This window comes from Petaurus breviceps, unplaced genomic scaffold (assembly GCF_028583685.1).
Source record: "Petaurus breviceps papuanus isolate PSGF00001 unplaced genomic scaffold, PetGlider_PUasm1.0 90760, whole genome shotgun sequence".
Lineage (NCBI taxonomy): Eukaryota > Metazoa > Chordata > Mammalia > Diprotodontia > Petauridae > Petaurus > Petaurus breviceps.
In genome coordinates, this window is record NW_027187338.1 from 10,410,827 (window position 1) to 10,436,696 (window position 25,870).

General features: G+C 40.9%; 1 protein-coding gene across 1 annotated transcript in view; it reads left to right on the forward strand.

The window, feature by feature from the left end:
- The window catches only part of LOC138146173 (antizyme inhibitor 2-like), a 38,610-nt gene extending 13,125 nt beyond the window's left edge, over nt 1-25,485 (forward strand). The window contains 8 exon segments of the mRNA XM_069067875.1: nt 17,767-17,945; nt 17,979-17,990; nt 19,089-19,204; nt 19,591-19,757; nt 21,300-21,447; nt 23,798-23,895; nt 24,735-24,946; nt 25,461-25,485. Of these exon segments, the coding sequence (XP_068923976.1) occupies nt 17,767-17,945; nt 17,979-17,990; nt 19,089-19,204; nt 19,591-19,757; nt 21,300-21,447; nt 23,798-23,895; nt 24,735-24,946; nt 25,461-25,485 (957 nt within the window).
- The last annotated feature ends 385 nt before the right edge of the window (nt 25,486-25,870 follow it).

The window sequence follows — 25,870 nt, forward strand, 5'->3', positions numbered from 1 at the left end:
GAAGGAAGGAAGGAAGGAAGGAAGGAAGGAAGGAAGGAAGGAAGGAAGGAAAGAAGGAAGGAAGGAAGGAAAGAAGGAAGAAAGGAAGGAAGGAAATAATCATTTATTCAGTGACTGCTGCCTACCAGACTGAAGGCCTACAGAGCCTGGGTGCCGACCTCATTGTTTTATGCCTCTGAAACTCAGCCGGTAGACCAGTGCTGTGCCAGGAAACTGAATTGCTTCCATTTGAATTGTCTTTGGAAAATTCTGAAGATCACCTGACAGGATAAGATAGCAGTTCTTATTAACAAACCTCCAGAATGAATATGTGACTTTCAAATATATAAGAAATTTGGCCTTGATTGTTCCTCATATTGCCAGGATTGGGTTGATTTGACTAGTGATGACCCTTAACTTTGCTGACCTTGTTGGGGTAGCTTTGATAAAACCATATTAGAGTCTTTAAGGAAGACACTGATGAATAAGCAAATTCAACCTCTTGAGTGGAACAGTTTGATAAATGGTATTCAGAGGCAAGGAAAAGAGAGTGTAGGTCTAAATAAGAATCAGTGAAAGAAAGGATTAAATCATTTGAAAACCTTCTCCTCAAAAACCCCTAAACTACCCAACTACCTAAAAAAAAAAACTACCTTTACAAAAAGACTCCACCAGCTACTCAGTTTCCATGTTCCCTTTCAAAGTGCAAGCCAAATGATTTCCTTCCTTCCTCCCTCCCTCCCTCCCTCCCTTCCTCCCTTCCTTCCTTCCTTCCTTCTTTGCTAGCTTCCTTCCTTTCTTCCTTCCTTCCTTCCTTTCTTCCTTCCTTCCACTGTCAAGGGTGCAACCAGCTTCCTCAGCCCCAGGTTTGAAAGCTTGGGATCAACCTTGACTCCTCATTCTCTCATTTCCCCATATCTAATCAGTGGGTAAGTCTTTTTGCTTCCACCTTCAAAACATCCTTCTTATTCTCCCCATTATCTCCTCTGACATTGCTACCACACTGGTGTAGGCCCTCATCATCTTATAACTGTTCTATTGAAATAGCCTGTAGGTGGGTGTGCCTGCCACTTGTCTTTCCTTCAGGAAAAATCCCTGAGGAGAGTGGCTTGACCAGGACCTGTGGTTTCAACCCTGGCAGCTCAGAGAACTCCAGGCTATTGCTACAGAGTGTCCCAGACACAGGGAGGATTCCATAGGCTTTGCTGAGCAGTTGGGCCTCACTCAGTTGTTCATACAGCCCTGAGTATTTGGATCCACATCAACCCATGGTTGTCTCCATCAGGAAATATTCATAATATGTATCTTGTTCATCTAAATGTAAACAACACTTGAGTCTCATTCCCCTCCCCCCTCTAATATACTTATTCAATTTAACCCTATCTGCAGTGTTGCTTAGGGAATATAGTGATTTTTTTTAAATTTAGTTTTACTAGTTCTAAGGTTGTCTTTGGTTTGTACCATAAAGTAAAGTGTGATATTTAAAAACAATTGTCAACCAATTTAGAGAAAGGTGAGGTAAATTAAGGGAAAAATCGGTCATTTTATAATCTTATTTTTTATCAGACACTAAAGTCTTCCCATGTTGTCCAGAGAAAATGAGGAAGTCAAAATTTCACATTGTTCTTTCAATGAATAACCAGGACAGTTACTTCCTTTAAGAGTCTTGTTGCTGGAGAGTGAGAATCCAAGAAGGTTTCCTCCAAATGAAGCATTTTGCTTTAAGGAACAAGAATGGGGAGGTGGCCGTATCCCAGCAAGTCCTGGCTTAAGAAATAGGTATGCTTATGCATGTCTGTAATCAACTTGTTGGCTGGGATCTGAGGGAGACTCCACCCACATTGTGGTGGGGCTGGGAGGGGAAATGCATGGATAATGGTTAGAAAAGTTTAATATTATCTAGCTGGGGGGAATAATAGGTAAAAACCCACCAAGTTCACAAAGAGATCCAGTTTTCATCAAAAGAGTGATTTTTTGTCAAAGGAAAGAGAAGTACATTCCACTTCGGCTGCAGCAATTGTTTGCTGACCTCACAACTGTGGTCAGACTCTCCTTTGCCCTAATTACATAATTACTCCTACTAAGGTTTCAGTGTTTAAAGTCATTCTGAGTTATTTTGTGTGTTCTCCTTACCAGTGTTGGTATTTGTAAGACTGCTGTTGGAATTATTACTGTACTATTCCCCTATGGGAAAATAAACTCATTCTGGTTATTTGTATATGAACAAAGTTCTCTCAAACAATACAGTTTTATGGGAAAAGTATTGCTTTGTTTGTTAGGATACTTAGCGGTCTCTTTTGAAGCTATTTACTGCTTCAGGTCAGCAATGGTACTGTGAATGGTTGCCTGCCTACAACACCAATCATCCTCAGATAAAATGATGCAATCTACATTCATCAGTTGGTAGAAATACTTGAAAGTCCCCCCTGAGCAATAGCTTTTTGGGAATATGTTGAGAAGAATGTTCTCAAGAAAGAATGTTCACAGTTCACTTCATACTTTCAAGAAAATTTTGGGAGAGAGCCAGAGCCAAGATGGCAGCATAGACACAGGAAAACTCCACAAGCTCCCCCAATAACCACCTCAAATACCTATAAAAAATGACTCTAAACAAATTTTAGAGCTACAGAACCCACAAAGTGATAGACAGAGAGAAACAAACCTACTGCTGAAGGCAGCCCAGCAGGTGGACTGGAAGAGTTCATTGAAGCACACTGGGAGCTGAGCCCAGCCCCAAGTGAGCCTTGGTTTTAGCCCCAGGGTGGCCCTGACTAGCTGCAGCCAGAACTTGTGGGGGTTTCAGAAAGGGCATCCAACTAATAGCTCCAGCAGCTGTGAAAACCACAGCGATTTGGGACAAAGCTCTCCTCTCTGGAAGCAGAGTTCTACTGTGGCAAAGAGCTCAAAAGTCAAGTAATTGATTGGCAACATGAGCAAAGAGAAAAAACAAAGAAAGCACAACAATTGAAACTTAGATTCCTTTTTTGGGGACAAGAAGGATGAAAGCATGGAACAGGAGGAAGACAACAAAGTCAGCACTCCCGCATCAAAAGCTTCCAAGAAAAATAAAAACTGCTTACAGGCCATGCAGGAGCTCAAGAAAGAATTTGAAAATCAAGTAAGAGAAGTGGAGGAAAAATTGGGAAGAGAAATGAGAATGATGCAAGAAAATCGTGAAAAGAGAGTCAACAACATGACTGAAGAAAATAACACCTTAAAAAATAGACTAACTCAAATGACAAAAGAGGTTCAAAAAGCCAATGAGGAGAAGAATGCCTTTAAAAGCCAAATTTACCAGATGGAAAAAGAATCTCAAAAGCTCACTGAAGAGAATCATTCCTTCAGAATTAGATTGGAGCAAATGGAAGCTAGTGACTTTATGAGAAATCAAGATACTGTTAAATCCAAAAGAATGAAAAAATAGAAGACAATGTAAAATATCTCATTGGAAAAACCACTGACCTAGAAAATAGATCCAGGAGAGATAATTTAAAAATTGTTGGACTACCTGAAAGCCATGATCAAAAAAAGAACCTAGAAATCATCCTTCAAGAAATTCTCAAGGAAAATTGCCCTGATGTTTTAGAACCAGAGGGCAAAATAGAAGTTGAAAGAATCCACCAATCACCTCCTAAAAAACATCACAAAAAGAAAACTCTTAGGAATATTATAGCCAGGTTCCAGAGTTCCTAGATCAAGGAGAAAATATTACAAGCAGCAAGGAAGAAACAATTTGAATATTGTGGAAACACAATCAGGATAACACAGGATCTGGCAGCTTCTACATTGAGGGATTGAAAGGCTTGGAATATGATATTCCAGAGGTCAAAGGAGCTGGGATTAAAACCAAGAATCACCTACCCAGAAAAAATGAGTATCATGTTTCAGGGGAAACTATAGTCATTCAATGGAATACAGGACTTTCAAGCATTCTTGATGAAAAAAACAGAGTTGAATAGAAAATTTGACATTCAGATACAAGCAGCAAGAGATGCATGAGAAGGTAAACAAGGAAAAGAAATCATAAGGAACTTATCAAAATTGAACTATTTACATCCCCATATGGAAAAACAATAATTGTAACTGATGAAACTTTTCTCAGTATGAGAATAGTTGAAGGGAATAGAAATGTGTGTGTGTGTATATATATGTATATACATGCATATGTATATGTGTCTATATAGGAGGATATATGGGCATATGAATACATATGTGAGTGTGTATATATGTGTACAGGCATACATAGACAGAGGGCACAGGACCAATTTAATAGGAAGAGATGGTACTTAAAAGGTGAAATTATGAGGTGAGAGAGGAATAATGAGAGGAGATGGGGAGAGACAGAATGGATTAAATTATCTCATATAGAAGAGGCAAAGGAAAACTGTTACAATGGAGGGAAAGAACAGGAAGGCAAAAGGGAATGAGACAACATTATTCTCATTGAATTTGGCTTAGGGATGGAATGACATACACACTAAATAGGGTATCTCACCGTACAGGACAGTAGGGGGGAATGGGATGAGAGGGGGGATGATGAAAGGAAGGGCAGGCAGAGGGGGGAGGGAAGTTGGAAGCACCCACTTCTGAAAAGGGATGGGATCAAAGTAGAGAATAGAATGAGTGAGAGGTGGGATAGGATGGAGGAAATATAGTCAGTCTTTCACAATGTATCCACTATGGAAATGTTTTGCATAGCTACACATGTACAACCTATACTGAATTGCTTATCTTCCCAGTGAGGGTGGGTGATGAGAGAGGAAGGGAAAGAATATGGAATCCAAAGTTTTGAAATCAAATGTTTAAAAATATGTATACATATTATTATCATTATTATTTTACATGTAACTGGGAAATGAGATATACAGACACTGGGGCATAGAGATCCACTGTGCCCTACTGGAAAGTTGGAAGGGGAATAGGGGAAGATATGGGAGAGAGCAGATTGGGGGAGGGGATATTCAGTGGTATTGCTGTTTGGAGTGGTGGGTAGGGGAAAAATAGGGAGAAAATTTGTAATTCAAAATCTCGTGGAAATGAATGATGTAAACTAAAAAAACTAATTTTTTTTAAAAAGAAGAAGATAGTATACTTGTGAAATCTCCTTTTGGGAATGAGTATCAGTGAAGTAGCCCTCATCCACCAAAGAACAGGAGTCTACGAGTACAAATTTAGAAGGTCACCCAGAGGGAACACTACATTTGGAGATAGGTATAAATATACAACACACATGCTAAATATATGGCAAACATACCAACAATACAAGGCATACATGCCAAAGTGGCAGATGACACAGTTGAGGACAACTAAATCACTAGATAACAGGATCCAAAATTATCTTGACAGACTAGATGAATTTCAGTGAGGTTGCTATATCGGAAGGGTAACATTTTGCTCGGTGCTGCCTCCCTTCAACATACAGGCAGAAAATTTTATATGAACAAAAATGCAGAGGTAAGAATATGGCACAACAGAGTATGATATGGGAGTTATTCACAAGGTGGCGCTGTGCCTGAGTTTTTTCCTCCTTGATGATGAAAGATCTTTCAACCTTTTGGGAGGCTGCAATACATCCTGTAGCCAAAAGAGGGCGCTAAAACTTGAATTGTTCAATAATAATATGACAACCTTTATGACAACCAATTTTCCTTTCTTTCTTCCAAAAGTGGATTTCCCTCAACTGCACTTCACTGCTTCCCAAATTTAATATCTAGGAGGTGATTAATTTAATACTTAAAACAATCATTGCTTCTATCTTCTTGGCTCAGTCCCCATTTTTCTTTTCATAATTTTCTCTCTCAATTTCTCTTCCCCTTGTAACCCCAAAGAATTCAGGAAGGCAATATATAGGTTACAGCAATCTAATCTGAGAAAAATGAAATGAACATGAAAACAAATGTGCTCCTCAGTTTCCACATAGCAAAAAATTGTCTAGTTGAAATGGACATCTCTACCTTTTGTTTTCCTTCTTTCCCCCTATTCCATGCTGAAGATTTCTCCGTGTACTCCTGTGGCTAATCTAAGTAGGGGTAGGGGAGAATGCTGATAATATTCCCCAAGAAATACAGAGGTGCAAGAACTCTCATGGTTCACCCAGTCTGATCCTAGCTGATCACTAAGCAAGTTGACTCATGGATTAGCCACAGCTTTTCACATTCCTCAACAAGCTCTCTGTGATGACTGATTCTTGGTAAATGATCTCTCTGTGACCAGGCTCAGTCCATTATCCTGTCACTCCTGTTCCATTTTTTGCACCACATTTTAGGATAGACATTTTTAAATGGGAAAAGATCCATGAAAGGGTATAGGAATTGTAGATGGTCCAGGTAAAGAAACTGGGTATATTTAGCCTGGAAAAGAGACTTTAGGGAGGGTGTTAGTGATATAAAATAACTATCTTTAAGTATTTCCAATACTGGAATGACCCAGTAAGATAGAATTAGGAGTAATGGATAGAATTTGCAGAGAAGATGATTTCAGCTTGTTATAGAGACAACTTTCTAACCATTTGAGCTAGTCAAAAACATGATGGGCTATTATAAGAAACCATAGGTTCCCCCATGACTGGAGATCTTAAGTAAATGACAGATGACCACTTAGCAGTGATGTTGTAAAGAGGTTTCCCCTTAAGAGAAGGTTAAACTTTCAATGGTCTCTTGAGATCCCTCATGGCTCTGAGAATCAGTGTCAAATGTCCACACTTTGCATATCTAGCATGCCCAAGAAGCCACATTCAACTCTGGATGACTTGGTAAGAATAATCTTAGCCTATCCAGGCCAGTTTAGCTTTGTGCAATGAATTCCCCAGTATTCCCTTTTATTCTCCTGTCTCTGAAAAGTCTGGTTTTGAACTCCTATGAGCCCAACCTTGACTGCCCATGAATGTATCTTGTCTGTAATAATTTACTGTTAAGTGAATCATCAAGAGTTTACTCACCTGGTCCTGTACACTTGAGGGGTAATATTCACCCCAGTACATATATAAACACAATCTATATGTATGTATACATTTATGCTTATATGTATATGTGCATATGACCATAAGTGCATGTATACTTGCATCTACTGGGGTGAGTGTGGTAACCCTCAAGGTTACAGAATCAGGTGAGTAGATACTTGGTGATGGACTTATACCCAGTGGAGTAGATTTTATATATATATACATATATATATTATTATATATATAGCTTGTGTATATATAATCTACCCCACTGGGTATAAATGTCGAACTTTCTATGGTTCTCAGTTAATTAGTAGCCTAGACTTCAGTAATACATTCCAACATTTTTATCAGAGAGTGTATGGATTCGTAGATTTACTCAATCAGAGTAGCTCTTGAGTCATCATTCTACTGGTCAAAACTTGCCTCCTTCTTGAATTTATTAAATGTCAGTGAACACTATTCAAGTGGTCTTGGCATAATGGAAATTGACTCTCCACAGAAGCCAGCAAACATGCTTAACTGCATATAGTATTTTTTCTCTTGGCATAGAATAGGTAAGAAAATAAACACTACACAATTACAAGAAAATAGTGCATAATAAAATAGCACTTACACAGCCTATAATCTACTTGACCTCAGAAGCTTCCAAATAGTATTTGATCTGAACCCAGGAGCTTAAGGAAATGACCATTCAGATTTTTTAGTTCCCTAAGGTTATCCCCTTGCAAGTGTGCAAATGAATGCCCATTTGATATCTGACTCACACTTCAAGGAGGGCCAGTCTTTTAATACAGTCATTTCAGTTATGTCTCACTCTTCATGACCCCATTTGGGGTTTTCTTGGCAAAGATACTGGATTTGTTAGCCATTCCCTTCTCCAGTTCATTTCTACAGATTAGGAAACTGAGGCAAACAGCATGACTTTATTGAGAGTGTCTGAGGCCAGATTTGAATTCAGGAAGATAAATCTTCCTGACTCTAGTCTCAGGGCTCTCTGTACTGTACTACCTAGCTGTCCCTTAATATTTCTTGTTTCCATATGGAATCATTGAAAATCCCTACTGAAAATCTCAACAGAATCCATTATATTTCTCAGCTTACAACTCCATAAACAGTGCATTAGTGTGTCTGCTTTCACCAAAACCATCCACCACTTGTCATTTTCCTCTTTTGTTAACTTGGTCTATATGGGAGGTGAGGTAGAATCTCACAGTTGCTTAAATATGCATTTTGCTAATTATTAGGGATTTAGATTTTTTTTCACATAACTACTCCTCAATTCAGTGACATTGATGTCCTTGCTGTTTGACAAACAAGAAAGTCCATCTCTTAGCTCCAGGCATTTTCTATGGCTTTTCCCCCCAAGTCTTGAATGATCTTCCTCCTTATCTCTGCCTCCTGGTTTCCCTCAAATCCCAACTCAAATCTCACCTTCTCCAAGAAGCCTTTCTCAACCATTCTTAATTCTCATGCCTTCTCTTTGTTAATTATCTTCTATTTATCATACAGATAGCTTATTTGCACATATTTGTTAGTTTGTTGTCTACCTCATTAGATTGTGAATTCCTTGAAGGCAGGGACTGCCTTTTGCCTCTTTTTGTATTCCCAGAGCTTAGCACAGTGTCTGGCACTTAGTAGCCTCTTCATAAATGCTTATTGACTAACTAGTTGATTCTTGATAGTTTAGATTTTTTTTCCTCTGAAAACTGCCTGTTCATATGCTTTGACTATTTATCAGCTGGGGAATGGCTCTTAATAACTAGTATTTACCTAAGACTTTGCAAACATTTTTCATTTTATTCTCACAAAAACTCTGGTAGGTAGGTAGGTGCTATTATTATCTCCATTTTAGAGATAAAGAAACTGAAGTAGAAAGAAGTTATGTGATTTAACCAGGTTCATAGATCTAATTAAGTGTCTGAGGCTAGATGTAAATTCAGGCCTTCTTGACTTCACACCAGTGACTTCAGACCATTGTGTTCTTGAATTTCCATAAATCTTGTTAAAAATAATATTTGTCCAATCCACAAAACTCCTTCTGTCTCTCCCATCCCAACCCTCCCACACAATGAGAATGAAAGAACAAAAACTGTTACAAATATGTATAGTCAAAACAAAATAAGCTTTAGATCGGCCATGTCCTTAAAAAAGGGTATCTCATTCTTTGCTCTGAATCTTTCACTTCTTTGTCAGGTGATGGGTAGCATGTTTCTTCAACTCATTACTTTGATCAGAATTCCTAAAAGTTTTGCTTAAAAATTATTTATCATATTGTTGTTACTGTACACACTGTCCTCTTGGTTCTTTTCAGGTCACCCTATATCAGTTCATATCTTCCCAGGTTTATCTGAAACCATCGACTTCGTCATTTCTTACAACATAATAGTATTACATCACATTCATATGCCATAACTTGTTCAGCCATTCCTAAATTGATGGACACCCACTCAGATTTCAGTTCTTTATCATTTCAAGAAGAATTATAAATATTTTTGTACATCCTTGGAATTTATATTGCTTAAGACATTCCCTCCCCCCTCCCCATTCATCCTTCTCACTTCTCCTCTTTCCCTCCTGTTTTCCTCTTGAGTGAAATGTATTTTTGTACCTACCTGTGTGTGTGTGCATATGTGTATGTATGTGTGTGTGTGTTCTTTCCTTTGATCAGTTCAGATAAGAGTGAGGGCTAGGTTTCAGTTGCCCAATTCCCCAAACCTTCCTTGTCATTTTTATACGTGGCTACTTGCATGCTCTGATTAGGTGAGATAGTTTCCCCTAACCTTCCTTTCTCTTTCCCCCTCAATATATTCCTCTTCTCTTTTTCAATTCTTCTCTTAACATCATCAGAACATAAGAGAAACCCTCCCAGACCTTGTTTGATTAGACTCCCTCTATGATGCTTGAAGATTATAAGGTTCAGATGGGACACATGTCTCATCTCCCCATATTTGAATGCAATTTAGCTCTGTTTAGTTCCTTATGATTGTTTATTAATGTTTAGTTTTTTATGTTTCTTTTAACTCCTCTGTTTTAAATTCAAAGTTTCTCCCCAGGTCTAATTTTTTTCATCAGGAGTACTTGGAAGTCCTGTATTTCAATAAACATCTATTTTTCCCTTGTAGAATTGTATTCAATTTCCTGAGTAAGTTATGCTTGGCTGCAAGTCTATCTAAAATATCATATTCCAAGCTCTCTGTTTCTTTATAATGATGCTTGCTAAATCATTAGTGATCTTGACTGGGACTCCTTAGTACTTGGATTTTTCTCTTTCTGGCTGCTTGTAATATTATTATTTACCTGGGAGCTCTGGACTTTGGCTATCATATTGCTGAGAGTTTTCTTTTTGTATTTCTTTCAGGAGGGAACTGGTAGAGTCTATTTCCACTTTACCCCCTGGTTCTAAAACATATGGGCAGTTTTCTTTTAAGATATATGGAAATAGGACATTTTAGCTCCTTTTTGGTCATGACTTTCAGGTACTCCAATCCAATGATTCTTAATTTTTTCTCTTCAATTTGTTTTCCAAGTTAGTTATTTTTGCTACAAGATACCTATGGTCTTCTATTTTTCCATCTTTTGACTTTGTTGTAGTATTGCTTACTGTCTCATGGAATCATTGGCTTAATTGGGTCCATTTTAATTTTTAGGTATTCTGTTGCTTGGGCAAAGCTTTGTACCTCTTGTGCTAAGATGTTGATTCCTTTTCAAATTCTTTCCTTCATAGCATTCATTTTTGCACTCTAGCACCTTGATTTCATTTTAAAGACATTTAAACTCTCTCTTTAATTCTTGCATTATCTCTTCCAGGAATTCTAGTTGGATTTGTGCCTCAGCTGCATTTTTTTGAAGCTTTGCTTACAGATGCTTTGGAGTCATTCTCTTTTCTGGGTTTAAGTCTTGTGGCCCTGTTACCACAATAACTTTTTATGGTAGAATTCTTTTATTGTTTGCTCATTCTTATGACTTCTTTCTGACTTCAGACTTGATGTTGGGGTGACTTTCTGCACCTCTGGTGAGAAGGTCTGGGCTGGTCCTGATGCTATGCTCTTGGGGTTTGACATTGTGTTATTCTAGGAGCTCAGGGACAGCTTAGGCTATTCTGAGTAATGGAAGACTCCTTTTGGCCTAGAATTGGGGGTTGTTTGGCCTAGAATTCCTGCCTTGGTTAGTCCTCTGCAGACTTAGACAGGGCTAGAAAAGTCCAGATTGGCAAATTTGTACCACACAATAGAAGATTGATTTCAATGGGCATAGGGAAAAAAAAGCTAAATAAATTGGTGTGAGATGGTGCAAACTCATCCCACCCTTTCATTCTTCTACAAATTCCTTGGAGGCAGGAACTGTCTGGTTTGTATTTGAACCTATGATTCCAAAGACAGTGTCTGGCACATAGTAGGTACTTAAAATTAAAGCTTGCAGGGCAGCCAGGTAGCACAGTGAGTAAGAGCACCAGCTCCAGTGTTGGGATGACCTGGGGATCGAATCCAGGCTCAGACACTTAGCACCCACCCAGAAAAACCTGGCCATGTAAGCTTGAGCAAGTTACTTAACCCCAATTGCTTAGGGGTGGCCAGGTGGCTCAGCGAGTAAGAGCACTGGCTCCAGTGTCGGGATGACCTGGGGATCAAATCTGGGCTCAGATACTTAGCACCCACCTAGACATAACTGGCCATGTAACCTTGAGCAAGTTACTTAACCCCAATTGCTTAAAAAAAATTAAAGCTTGCTTTATTTACAGAGGTATTCCCTAATTAGAGATTTTGAACATCTGGTGAGGGAGGGCAGGTGAGAAAGAAAGCTGAGGCTATCCCAGTTCCAATTGTGAGAAGGCTCCTTAAATCACACAGCTATTGGAAACATTAGTTCATCCAATAGAAGAGGCACAGAGAAAGAAAAGATGGGTACTGTGCTGATTGAGACTTTAAGGGGAGAGGGAGAGCCAGGTCTCCCATAGATGGAAAACTGGTGATCTTGCATTTGGAAAACACAGACAGATATATATATATATATATTCTCTTTCTCTCCATATGAATCTAGACACACTTATGTGCATATACATATGTATATCTAAAAAGAGCACTGGATTTGGAGGCAAAGGACCTGCACTTGAAATCTTACTTCATCCCTTATTACCTGTGTGATCTTGGGCAAGTTAATTAACTTCTCAGGGCCTCAGTTTCCCCAGATATAAAATTGTGCTAGATGATATAAAATGTTATTTCCCATTCTAAATTCATGATCTCAGGCTCTTAAGTCATTCATTAAACTTTGAAAGTGGTTCATCTCCCATCTAATGGTAAAAACCACACCCTATTTCATTGGTGAAGTTCCAGTTACCAATTTGCTATGTGCCCTTGGACAAGTTTCTCAATCTCTCTGAACCTTGAATTACTTGAGATGAGCTCTGAGTTCCTTCCTGAAGTCTGCCTTGTCATTGCCTGTCATTTTTCTGTGACTTACTTGTGTTCAGAAAAGTTAGTGAAGTTGTCACCACTCTGGCCTCACCCTGGCCTGGAACAAAATAGACCTTTTCATGGTAACTCTCCTTTGGGCAATCTAGGAAGGTGTGTGATTGCTGCTGGTGGAGGACAGGGGTATTGAGAGCAAAGACAAGAGGGTAAGATAGGGACTACTGATAGACTCAAGGTGGGCAGGGCAAATTTGAAACATGATCCCTTATATACCTAGCTTCTTCTCATGACTCATTCACTGCCTGGAAGCACTAGCTTGCCTTGCCTGGCTTCTATTCTTTCCTTCCCAAAAGGTTTGCTTCCACCTGAAGCAGCAGTTTCTTTACTTCCTAGTCCACAGGGATTAGTGCTGTCATAGAGGAGTGTTGGCCAAGAGGTGAGGGCAGCATTGGATAACAATGCTTATATGGGTATGGGGTGATCTTGTAGCTCCCAGAGGTTGATGGGGCAACCCTAGTGCTCTTAGAAGATGAAGACAAAAAGGTTCTCAAGGGTTAATGGTTGATAATTCAAAGTCCTCAGGGCTGGAGGAGAGTATATTCCTAATCCCTGAGGGATAGTGATCCCTGAACTCCCAGAAGCTAAAAGGGGCCCCCAGGTTCTCCAGGATTGAAAGGAGCCTCTTGACTCCCCAGGGCCAAAGGGAAACTTCTGATGACTCAGAAGCTGGAGTTATGGGATCTTCCTATTTTATTTTCATGTATATGAAAGGGCTTTTGAATGTTGAAGGGCTACTCCCACTGACAGGGATAGCTCCATAGGGCAAATCTAGAAAAACCCAAAATCTTCAGCTCTCTATGTCTTGATTCCTCATTGGCAAAATGAGAAATCAGATTAGATGATCTCTGACATTTTTCTCATCTTTAAATCTTGTAATCTATTGGAGAAGATTATCCAGGAGGGAGGTAAAGTCTGGTACCAGATGATGGGGGGAGGGATTGGGATGGGTTGTTAGGATGAGTCAGAGGGCAGACATTTTATGTCCATTTCTTTCCAGAACCTGTGTTCAAATTCTCTCTGAGGGACCAGAACCCAACATTCAAAGTCCTAAGGGGATTGAAGTTCTGGGGGACTACAAGAACAGGTGATCTGCCTAGAGGCAGGAGCCTCTGCTTGGAAACTTGTCCAGGAAAAAATCCAGGAACTATCAGAATTGGTAAGAGAAGTCAATGCACTGGTTCTAAGGCTGTTGGGAAGTCAGGCAAGGAGGGACTTAGTTCTGGAAGCATCGAACATAATGGCCACATGACAGTTGAGAATGAAGATGAGAGCCTGACTGCCTGGGCTCATCCCAACTCTCCCAATAACTCTCTATGTAACCTTGGACAAATGACTTCTCCACTCTGAGGTTTGTGTGGTTTGTCCTTTGTTCTTGAAGAGGACCATGATATCAGAGAGATGATGACATGACTTTCTGTTGACTTTGATATAAGTGAGGGAGGGTTGTGCAAGGTTCTCCTCCAGACCCATCTGGGCCCAGTGGCCAGATATTCATTATGATGACTGGAGATGGCCCAGGGTACAGTGGGAGAACTTGACCCTTTGAAGCTAAGGTCTTTTCAAATTCTCACTTTGAGTGAGGCAGCACCCATTCAGTGAATAGGCCTCTTTAAGTAGTCAGTCAAGGGATGACTCCTTTAATCAAAAACAAAAACTCACCTAGCTGCCCCAGAAAAGACATAGGTGATAGGAATAGGAGAGGAATATTTAATGATAGCAAGGAATAACTGCTAAGTATCGAGAGCCATGGGATTGATTAAATATGGAAAGAAGCAGAGGAAGTCTGTAAGCACATTGGATAGACCACATACAGAGGTTTTGTGTTCAGATAAGTAATAATCATGGGCTAGAAAGGTGAGGGGAGGTTGGAAATTACATGAGTGAAAGGAGCACCTACAGTGGCTAAATCACAGATTACCTGAAGTATTCACTTTGGGGATTAAATGGCTTTTAGTCTACTGACCTAGGAATCTAACCACCATTAATAACATTGTTTCTGTGGGAAGAAAAAAGACTGAGGTCCAAATAACAGATCTTTTGAAACATATCCCAGTTATTGTTACAATATGAGTGATATTTATGAAATCGATCTATCAGTATTTATTAGAGGAAGTCAGGGGGTTGATGAAATTCTGTGAATCCTCCAACTGGCATTCTGTGTTCTAACATCCTTCTTAGTTCTAATAGCTTTGAGTTTTAAGATCCCTCCCACCTCTAATATTCTATGTTGAAAGTTACCTTCCAGCTTTGACAATCTATGTTCTAAGGGCTTCCCCCCCCATTAAGACCCTTTATATTATTCTACTTTCTAGTGTCCCACCAAGCCCAAACATTCTATGTTCTAAAATCCCTTGGCTTCTTATATTCTATCTTCTAAGGGTTCTTTCGCCTCTAACATTGTTTGTCTTTCCCAACTCCAGCGTTCTGTTTTAAGGTCCCTTCCAGCTAAGGAATTCTATTTTTTAAATTTTTAGATGAAAATCCAGCTTCTCTCCCTCCCATCTCCCCTATCCCCCACACTGAGAAAGCAAGAAAAACAAAACTCCCATTACCAACATGTGTAGTCAAGAACAATAAGTCCCCAGATTTGTCCATGTTCCTCCTTCCCCAGCAGTTTACCCATCTCCTAGTCCAAAGGAATCAGTGCTGCCCCAGAGGAATGTGAGGGCAACATTGGATAATGAGGCTTGTGTGGGTATAGGAAGATCTGAGATGGGATAATGCTAGAGCTCTTAAGAAGATGAAGTCCCAAGGGTTCTCAAAAGCTGATTAGAGAATTCAAAGTCCTCAGAGGCTAAGGGGAACACACTAAAATTCCCAGGGGCTGAACTCCTCGGGCTAAAGGAGGCCCCTAGGCTCTCCAGGATTGAAGAGAACCTTTTGACCCACCAGAGTCAAGGTACAGTATGTGGGGAGAACAATGTAGATTCTCAGGTAACTCAGCAACTAAAATAGACTTTTAAATATAAGCCCAAGATAACAATAACAACAACCCTTATGTAACACTTTAATATTCACAAAGAACTTCACAAACACTATCTCATGTGATTCTCAGGTATTAGGTTGTGTGTTTTACCTACTAGGTAAGTGCTATCTTTAACCCTCTTTTACAAGATGAGGAAATTGAGGTAGACAGAGACTAAAGTAACTCACTTAGGGTTATACGACTAGCAAGTATCTGAGACGGAATTTGAATTCAGGTCCAGGTCCAGAGGTCTATTCTCTGCACCAACTAACTGGAAGAAAGGGCAAGTAATAGCAGGTACAAAGGTAAGACTTGGTCCTGTAAGAACATGTCAGGAATTCTGATAAAACTCAGAATGAGCTGAGACTGGTGAGGAAAGAATGACAAAATTATTTGGGGATGTTTTCCAAGATACACTGGAAGAAAAAGAGGGATTGAAGAATTGAAAGATTGATAGGACTTCTGCTTCAGGTGGATGGAATGATGATAATATATGAAGGTTTGAAGTCAGAGCTAATCCATTCATTCTACTTCCATACTCTCTCTGGAGGAGAATGGTCTTGGGTTTGCCATACTGACTTCATTTCCTTCTTTGATAGCTAGTAGATTAGTAAATCAGGGAAATTATGAAGATATACCTTACCTAGATTTTAGTGAAGCATTTGACAAAAATCTCATGCTGTTTTTTGTGGAAAAAAAATTTGTGAAAAAAATAGATGTGCAATTAGATGGATTAAAAAATGGTTGAATGAGGGGCAGCCAGGTGGCTCAGCAAGTAAAGAGCACCAGCTCCAGTGTCGGGATGACCTGGGGATCAAATCTGGGCTCAGATACTTAGCACCACACCCAGAAATAACTGGCTGTGTAACCTTAAGCAAGTTACTTAACCCCGATTGCTTTAAAAAAAAAAAATGGTTGAATGCTGGACCCAAAGAACAGTCACTAACAGAGTGAAAGGGTATTTACTTGGGAAGTCTTCAGTTCAGTGGTCTAGATATATGGATTTGGCCCTCTGTTGTAGAATATTTTTCTCAATGATTGGATGCAGGCATAACAGATTTGCAGATGGCAGATAGCTAACAGGGATGGCTAAAGCCACAGATTCAGGATTCAAAAAGATAATTATACACTAAGATTTTTTTGGATGAATCAAATAGGATAAAATTTAATAGGCACAAGTCTAAAGTCTTCCACCTTGGTAGTACAAGGGGTACTATATTCAATTTGCAAGACAAGGAAACTAAGACTCTGAAAAATTAAGTGACTTAATGAAGGTGATGTAGTTAGAAAGTGTCAGAAACTCAATTTGAACTGAGGCCTCCTGATTCCCAAGCCAGGTTTCTGTCAACAATACCATGTTTGATTGCCAGGGGTTCCTTCCCCACAACTCCAAGGGACAGCTTGAATTAGTTGAGATTTGGAGTAAGCAGAAGGCAGAAGATGACAGGATAACCAGGGTCAAGAAAGTTCTTCCTTAACCCACCAGAGATGACCTTACCCTGCCCTTTCACCCACAGGATGAAGAGATGCCTTCATGGTGGGTGACCTGGGGGATCTGGCTGAGCAGCACCAGATATTCCTGCAGGCCTCGTGTTACTCCCTTCTTTGCCCTCAAGTGCAACAATAACCCCAGTGTGTTGCAGGTGCTGGCCAACCTGGGCACTAGTTTGACTGTGCAAGTTGGGTGAGTTCCAAGGAGGCCTCATATCCACACAGGTCTGGAGGTGGGGGGTCATGATGGGAAGCCAGGAGATTCATGAGGGCCAGAAGGAAAAGGTTCTTTGAAAGACTGAGTAACTCTGGATTGAATAGAACTGGGGCCAAAGGAGAATTGTAAAAGAACTCAGGCTGTAGGTCCAAGGGGTTGGAAGGAAATCAGAACATGGGCAACATGCTTACAGATCAAGGAGGATCACATCTTTCCTTTCCTTTTCCCATTGGTAACATCTCCAGTACAGTCTGTCCAGGAGTATAGGGAAGGGGAGATGAAAAATATGAACAGGAGGCTGCCAGTGAAAGGAGCATATATTTGTATGTGTGTTTGGACAAAGAGGCATTGAGAACATTTTGGACACTTCTCCTTTCTTCCTCCCCCACCCCCAAGAACTCCTTGGGAGTTCTCATCCAGGGAGTATTAAATCCATCTATCCCCATCTAGTAAGACTTTGAAATTTCTTCTAAGGGACAAGTGTTTCCAAATGGAGTGAGAAGGAATGGGAAGTGGAGTAGGTCCTAAATGTCCAGAAGCTCATGGCTATACCCAGTTCTTTTTCCCTGGGTTTTCCAGAGCCCTTGGGAGCTTGAGTTAGGGATGGGAGTGCTCTATTGAGTTCTAATAAGCTCCCCAGGTTGAGGATGTGAGAAGCATATAGCTCCTTGAGGGTTAATTTCTGCTGTCTTGCCATTAGGAGGAGCTGGAGCAGGTTCTGAAGATGGGAGTTGCCCCGACCCACATCATCTATGCCAATACTTGTAAGCAGATCTCTCACTTCCAATATGCTGCCAGTCATGGGCTCCAGTTGATGACTTTTGACTGTGAGGAGGAACTTGCCAAGGTTGCCAAGTTTCACCCAAATGCCAGGTAAGGGTGGCAGAGAAAACTGCTAGACACCACTGCTAGCATCAGGTTCTGGTCAATGGTGTCATGAGATGGACAGAGATAGTCTGAACCCAGAGTCTGGATAGACCTGAAAAATAGGAGACATAGCAAGGCGGAATGTTTCCTCATTGGTTTCAGCTTCTTCATTTGTGACATGAGGATAGTAATAGCCTTTACCTTATGGGCATTGTTGTGAGAATCAAATGATAGAGCACATGAAAAGTGCTTTGCAAACCTTAAAGCTTTATGTATAAATGATAGCTATTATTATTGTTACTGTCGGTAATAATAAAGGAGCAGATGAATGAATAAGATTGAAAGATTATAGATAGCTTAAAAGGATAGATCAATAGTATACATTCTATCTATAAAGTAGCATATACACTGTCTATAAAAAGTATAGATAGATAGGTAAAAAGGTGCCTGAGCAGTAGACATCAAGGAGATCCAGGGGCAGGTGACAGGTGGATCTCCCAGGACTTCCATAAGGCTATAGCATCAGAGAGGACTAGACATAGGTAACAGGCAGAAGTCTGCTATAGGTGACATGGTCAGACTGCAGAGTCCTAATCAATAATAGATGATACAAGGAGGTATCTATCTCCTCCTGTCTATGTACAGAGAAGTATGAGGGGAAGTCACAGGCAAAGGTCTTAAAGAAATGAGGCAGAAAATCCAGGCAGGATGTAGATGGGAAGGTAAAACAATGACCTAGACCCTGGGGTAGGAGGTGGTACTTCCTCAGTACTAGAGGAAGGAGACAGTAGTTCCTAGAAGGTGGGTATAAAGTCTAGGCAGAATGAGCAGACAGGTCGACTCAGGGGTGTTTGGGAAATGAGGAAAAGTGAAGATGGAGGGGGTGGGGTGAGGAATAGAGGTATCTAGGAGAACTCAGGAGTCACAGGCCTCCCTGGGCCAATGGCTCCCCATTCTGTAGAAGTAGTGTGAGGCATTAGAAAGAATACTAACCCTGGACTCAGAGCTGAGTTCAAATTCTAACATTAGTTATATGGCTTTGGATAAGTTGCCTCCCCATTATGGGGCACTGGGAAAAGGGGATGAAGATATTTGAACAATTTACCTTAGTAAGCCTTAGGCATGAGAGAAATGTGGGCTGTTATTCCTTGGCAGGACCCAAGATAGTAAGAGCCTCTTTCCCCCGAGTGCCATGTTTGGGGTTCCTCTGGACCACTGTGGCTATCTGCTGAGCATTGCCAAGGAATTGGGAGTGACTGTCATTGGAATCTGATGAGTCTGCCTTTAGGGACTCCTTCTCCCTGGCTGCTGGAAAGGGAAGAAGCCTAGACTAGGATCCAGAAGACCTGGATTCAACTATTCATTTACTGGGTCATTGACCTTGACCTTGGGCAACTCCTTTCTTTTTTCTGGTTCTCACATTTCTACTCTGTCAACTAAGGTTTTGTAAGAATTTGCAAAGTATGACGCATTTTGCAAACAGAAAAACATTTTTAAAGTATCTGCTTATTCCTGTGTGTGTCTGCATATGTATGTATTTGTGTCTGTGTGGGAACCTATCTATGCTTATGTGTGAACAAGAATACACTTACCTGTGTTTCTTCATGTGTGCACCTGGGCGTTTCCTCAGTGCTAACATTATGCTTGGCTCCACTCAGTTTCCACGTGGGTTCTGGCTGTCAGACACCTCAGAGCTTCCACCAGGCCATTGCAGATGCCCGGCATGTGCTTGACCTGGGCCTCCAGGTCGGACATCCAATGAGCCTTCTGGATATTGGAGGGGGTTTCCCAGGGAAGAAGAGCTTTATGTCTACATTTGAAGAGGTGAGCAGCCAACGTCCAAGGCTGGAGGGAGAAGGCAGGAAAAGTCAGTTTAGGGCAAGAGAGTGGGCTCTACTAATGGGGGTGGGAGAGGCATGTTCCCAGGTCTAATTCCAGCACTTTGTTTAAAAAAAAAGTTTCATTGATGATCTTTTAAAAAAAATCCCTCTCAAAAAATCCATCTCTATTTTTTCAGTGCCATATCCCCCACCTAGAGGCCTCATGTAAAACATTGGTCATTGATTAAGAACACATGCTTCATTCTGCACCCATAGCTCCCCTTCTCCCCCACTTTCTTTGAAGAGGCAGGAGTGTTATTTTCTGTCCTTAGATATCTCCTGTAATCACTGTATCTGAGGGAGTTCTGAGGGTAATTTGCCTTTAACTCATAGTACTCACTTTCTCTCCCTTTCAACAATCAAAATTCTTGAATACAAAAGGTACTGACAATGAACTTCTCTGAGTGTAGCCAGGCTGGTCCTTGGGCAACAAATGTATAGTTCACCCTTGGTCCCATACTTGAAAACCTCCCAGTCAGCTCCAACCTGCCACCAGTTGGCTCCACTCTCAGGGTCTTTCACAATTCAAGATAGTCTTTACAATTTATGGCATCAGAGAAGGTTTTTTGGTCTATAATGAATGGACTATAGCATGATGTCCCAAATGGAATATCTCTGAAGAGGTTGCTCACAAAAATGTCAATTCATTGAACAGTCTCTCTACCACCTGCACAATGACCCCAGGTAATATGTACTCAGCCCTGAGCTGGGAGCGAGAGGGAAGCAAGAAAAAAGAATAAGAGACCTTCTCCCTGACCTCAGGAAGTTCAGAGCCTGGAGAAGGAAGATGAAGAATAGACCCAGACCTTAACCTGGGAGAGATACCTGAAAAGAAGATCCTACCTCTTCTATTCAGAAATTTACACTGTACTGGAGAGACAGAGAAAGAAAGAATAGAGCCAATCACTGACCTCAGAGAAGTAGCAGACCCAGGCCTGAACCTTGAGAAGTTCCTATGCTTTGTAGAGTAACCAGCTTCCCAGAGAGAGAAAATCCAAAAGCTGGACTGTATTGTTCTGACCTCAGGAAGGTTGCCTTGTAGAATGCTATGTAAGCTTTGCCTTGAAGACAGAATGAGAAAAAACTTTCCATGTATTTAGGGGAGAAGGATAGAGGAAGGACATAGCATAAACAAAGTCTTGGAGGCAGGTAAAGACTTGGTGTGTGCCCACGCATTGCTGGGGTGCCTGGTGGTAAACTGAAGTATGCTGGGCCCTAGGGCTGATCTACATAGACCACTCTTAATATCTAAGAGAAAAATGACCAATCCTGAGAGATATGAAATAAGTGGGTGGCATACTACAGTTTGGAACCCTTAGTAACATCCCCATGGAATAAGTGAGCGCTAGGCATGAGACATAAACAGGTATATGGTGAGGGTCATTGCCTAAGTGGGCCATGATAACTCTCTTGGATGGAAGGGAGTAGAGGCTTGGAGACCAGCTAGGGTGGTCTGTACTGATGGAGACCATTCTCTTTCTTATAGATGGCAGCTGTGATCAGCAGAGCCTTGGACCAGTATTTCCCAGAAGGCAGTGGACTAGAGATCATAGCTGAACCTGGCCTCTTCTATAGCACTAGAGTGTGCACTGGTCCCCTCAACATCATTTGCAAGAAGAGAGTGGTGGAACAAGGTGTTCCAGACTATTGCACAGTCATGTTGAACTGGGATAACTTCCTCAACCAGCTTGTTGTAATATTCCAAATATTAGACTTGGTCCATAGTGTGGCCAAGGGATAAACTGATGCTGTAGTCATAGCATCAGACAATTAATCTTAGAGGAAACTGGTCTAACCCCTATTTGAATGCAACACCTTCTTTTCCTTCTCAAGATCTTATTTCTGTCTAGTACCATCATTCAAATGATATCTCAGGATCACTGCTTTAGGATTGTCCCTGATCCTCTCCTTCCTCTCTCATATCCAGTTGGTTATTAAATCCTGTCAAATTCATCTCTGAATACTCCATTTATTTCCTGTGACCACCATCTTGATATGCTCTTATACCATCTGCCCAACCACTGCAGTAGCCATCTAAAGAGTCTGCCCCCTTCACTCTTTTCCATTTGAGCACATTGGCTCACAGATAGAGCTGGAAGGGACCTCACAGGTTATCTAGCTCAACCCCTTCATTTTACAAATGAGGAAGCTGAGGCCCAGGGAGATTCTGCCCAAGGTTATACAGATAGAGGGATGACTGGAGCCTAATTCTTCTGACTCCATAACCAACTTTCCTCCCACTCAACTGTACTGCTGCTCCCTCTGAACTGTCCTTTGCAGGCTGCCAGGATCAGCTTTATTAAGCACAGATCTCACCATGCCGCTGCTCTGGTCAAGAATTTTTAGTGGTTCCCTACTGTCTTCCAAGTGAAGTTCACAGTCCTCTGCCTGACATTCAAGCAGATGCCACCTTACCTTTCCAGCTCGGTCTCATATTACTCTTTTCCAAATATTCTATTGTCCAAACAAATTGTGCCTAATATGATATTAAGACAAAAATAAAGCAATACTTATACTCAAGGAGCTGATCTTCTACTGGGGTTGGGGGTGGTGAGGGAAAGGGACTTGACACAGATAAGTAAATATAAAATATATATAAAGTTACATAAAATAATTGCAAGAGGGAGAGAATACTAACAACTTCATGGATCATGGAAGACCTCATGTAGTAGGAAGTAGCTGTGCTGTGCTTTGAAGGAAGCTAGGGAATCTAAGAAGGAGAAGTGAGGAGAGTAATAGTGATTTCATTGTAGACATGGGAGACAACTAATGCAAAGACATGGAGGAAGGATTGAAACATCATCTGTGAGATGAATATGTCACTCCTTTGCTTAAGAATCTTCAGCGGCTCCCTATTGTCTTTAGTTTAAGTTCCTTGTGATTTCTTTTTTCCTGTTTACCTTATCATGCTTCTCTTGCTTCTTGTATTTGGAGGTCAAATTTTCTGTTCAGCTAAGTTTTTTCATCAAGAATGCTTGAAAGTTCTCTATTGAATGAACATATTTTTCCCTGTAGCATTATACTCAGTCTTGCTGGGTAGGTAATTCTTGGTTTTAGTCCTAGCTCCTTTGACCTCTGGAATATCATATTCCATTGTCTTTAGTTTAAAATGCGAATTCTTCTGTGTAGTATTAAAAACCCTTTACCATCATAATCCAGCCACCTTTCCATGCTGATTATACACCACAGAAAGGATTGTCTTATTCAAATTTTCTCTTTCCCCAGTGTCTAGCACCAACCTTTGTACAAGGAAGGCTCTCTCAGTAAGTTTGTTTTATGAACATTTCCCCAGTCTCTGCTTGCAGAGCTCCAGTGTTGGAGAGCTCACAGCCTACCTAGAGAATGGAAAAGCCTAAAAGGGAAGAGATCCTTGGGGTTATCATGATGAGAGGGAAGCACAAGCCCCACAGAAGAGATTAGGTTGAAATGCTGTGGAATGTCTTAAAGAATTTCAAATACTCAGGCTGACTTTAAGCCAGTTAAAGAGATTTATTGTGGTTTTGAGGTTTATGCTCCGAGTGGCTAAGGTCCTTAGGGAAACTAGTAACTTCAGTAAGGCAAGATAGACAATTTTATAGACTATGTGAGGCTGATTACTCAATAGAAAATTTACATCGAATATAAGAATGTGATTAACATGAAAAAGGCAAAAGGGGTTTGTGAAGGTCTTAGGCAGTAGGGGAGGGAGCCTTCTATGGTTCTGTGGTCAAACATCCTGGTTGTGCTGCTTTCTGATTGGCTAGCTATTGTGGTCCTGTCTGGTCTAGATGGATAGTTAGCTATTGTAGCCCTATCTTGGGCTAAATGGATGATGTGATTGTAGTTAAATACAAGAAGACACTTGTTCAAATATGTGAATTGGATCTGAGGGCAGTGGCTAGCTAGGGCCAGTGGCTATATTGAATCTGGAGACAACTTTATTAGGATTCCATCATCACTAGACCCAAACACCCTCCTGAATGAACTGTTTTCTTTTCCCTGGAGGTGGCCAGAGACTGACATACTATGTCAACAATGGTTTTTACATCTCTTTTGCTCTTCTTCGGAGGGAGAAAGAAACAAAGATACCTCAAGTGCTGAAGGCAAGAGGGGCAAGGGGGAAAGAGCTGATTTTGACAGCTCTGGAGGTAGGGCTGGGCAAAGCTGTATGGAACTCCCTGGAAGACAAGTCAGCTGGATGGAGCTGTATTTCCTAAAGAATTGTCATTAAAAAGCAAGTTCCCTAAGGTTTTCAGGTCAGTGTGGGCCCTTAGATAGCATCTTCACCATCCTCTCCCAGCTTCTACTCACAACTCACCCCTGAATTTCTCTACTCCTATCTTGGGCATGGGGAAGGGAGTAATAACTACCTAAAGTCTTCCAAGGTGACCAGAACATCACTGATGCCTCTACATCCTTGCTGCCAACCCAGCTCAGACACAGCAAATTAGGGTTGCTGAGGAGACACCACAGAAATGCTTGAAAAAAGGGACTTAATCAAATTCACCTGCTTTTCTTCTCCCCACATTTAGCAATGACTGCCCTCTAAATGAGTGGTTTTCTAGTAAGATAGTTGAGATACTAGAAGAAAAAAAGTCTATTCTCAGAAGTGACATATTAATAGTGAGATTTATTGAAGGACATGTTTTACAAACAGGCTGACAAAGACTAATTGTCTTGTCCAGGGTTATAGAAGTAGTAAGTGCTTGAGGCAGGAAAAAACCTGCTGGGGGTGGTCTTTGAGTAGAGTTTTAAAGTGAGAATCCAACAGGGAGAGTAAAAAGGAATTCATCGGAGAAAGAAGAAGAGGGAAGATATTTTAGAAATAGAGATCAGCATGATCTAAGGCAAACAGAATGGTAGGGGGTAGGAGACAGAGGTGGTTTGAAACAAAAGTCATTTTATTTGGCTGAATTCTCATCCTGTTTCCCATCTGGTACAGAAGTTCAATGGCAAGACACTTCTTTACCCTTCCACACTATGGGGTCCCACATGTGATTCCTTTGACTCTCTGGGTCCAACAGACATCTTGCTGCCTGAGCTTCATGTAGGTGACTGGCTGGTCTTTGAAGACATGGAGGCTTACACCCACACTGTAAATTCCAGCTTCAATTTGAAGCCTGAGATGACTTTCACCATTCCTTCTGAGTTACAGTGAGTAGGAGTGCAGGTCTGGCAATGGGGATCTGAACAGACGGGCTTCCAGCTACCCCTTCCCTGGGCCTTGAGTCCTCTCAAGAGGGAAAATAGAACCTGGCCAAATTCTCTCATGCCACTGAGTTGCGCTGAAGATGAGAAGGGGCTATCCCTGGAGCTCTGACCAAAAGATATCCCCTCCCTCTGAATCACTAGGCAGAGTGTTTGACCTAGTAATCTGTCTTCTTCTACACATATACACACTGTGACGGTTGGGGGTCAGAAGAAATTTCTGGACAGCCAGAATGAGAAACTACTTTGGCTTGACTCCCAGAGCTTTCCCTCACTTGTCTCCAATTAATCCCCATACTCTCCCCATAAACTCATCCTAGTTCCATTTCCCTGCCCTTTAGAGTCTTATGCTTTACTGGGTAACAGCAAATTAATTTACAATCCAAATCTTGTGCAAATATCTGAAGGGTGGCTGGTGAGTGTCTCTCTACTCCCATGTAACACAGATTTATTTTCACAGACACCTTCTGAACCCAGTGCCTTAAGTCCAGGAAGAGATGTTCACCATGGAGGTTGCAAGCAGCCTGACAAGCCAGTGAAGGAAAGAGGAATGGGACATGCTGAGAACTTTTGCTGCTTCCTAAGTCATACTAAGAGGCCGGTCTGCTCATTAATCACAACATAAAAAAATAATCTCTGATAGTTTAGTAAAAAGCAGTTTTAACTTTTCCCCTATGATGACAGGGCCTCACCTATTGCCTTCCATAGAACATAATAAATACGTATTAAATTGTTCACTTTTGTTTGTTGGCTCAATTCATGCTGCCTCTTTTACACATATAAGGTGGCAGTTGACACATAGGTTAAAACTTATTGAAGGGATTTACAGGAACTCAGAGTGCGATTGTTGTTGTCTGGTCATTTTCAGTC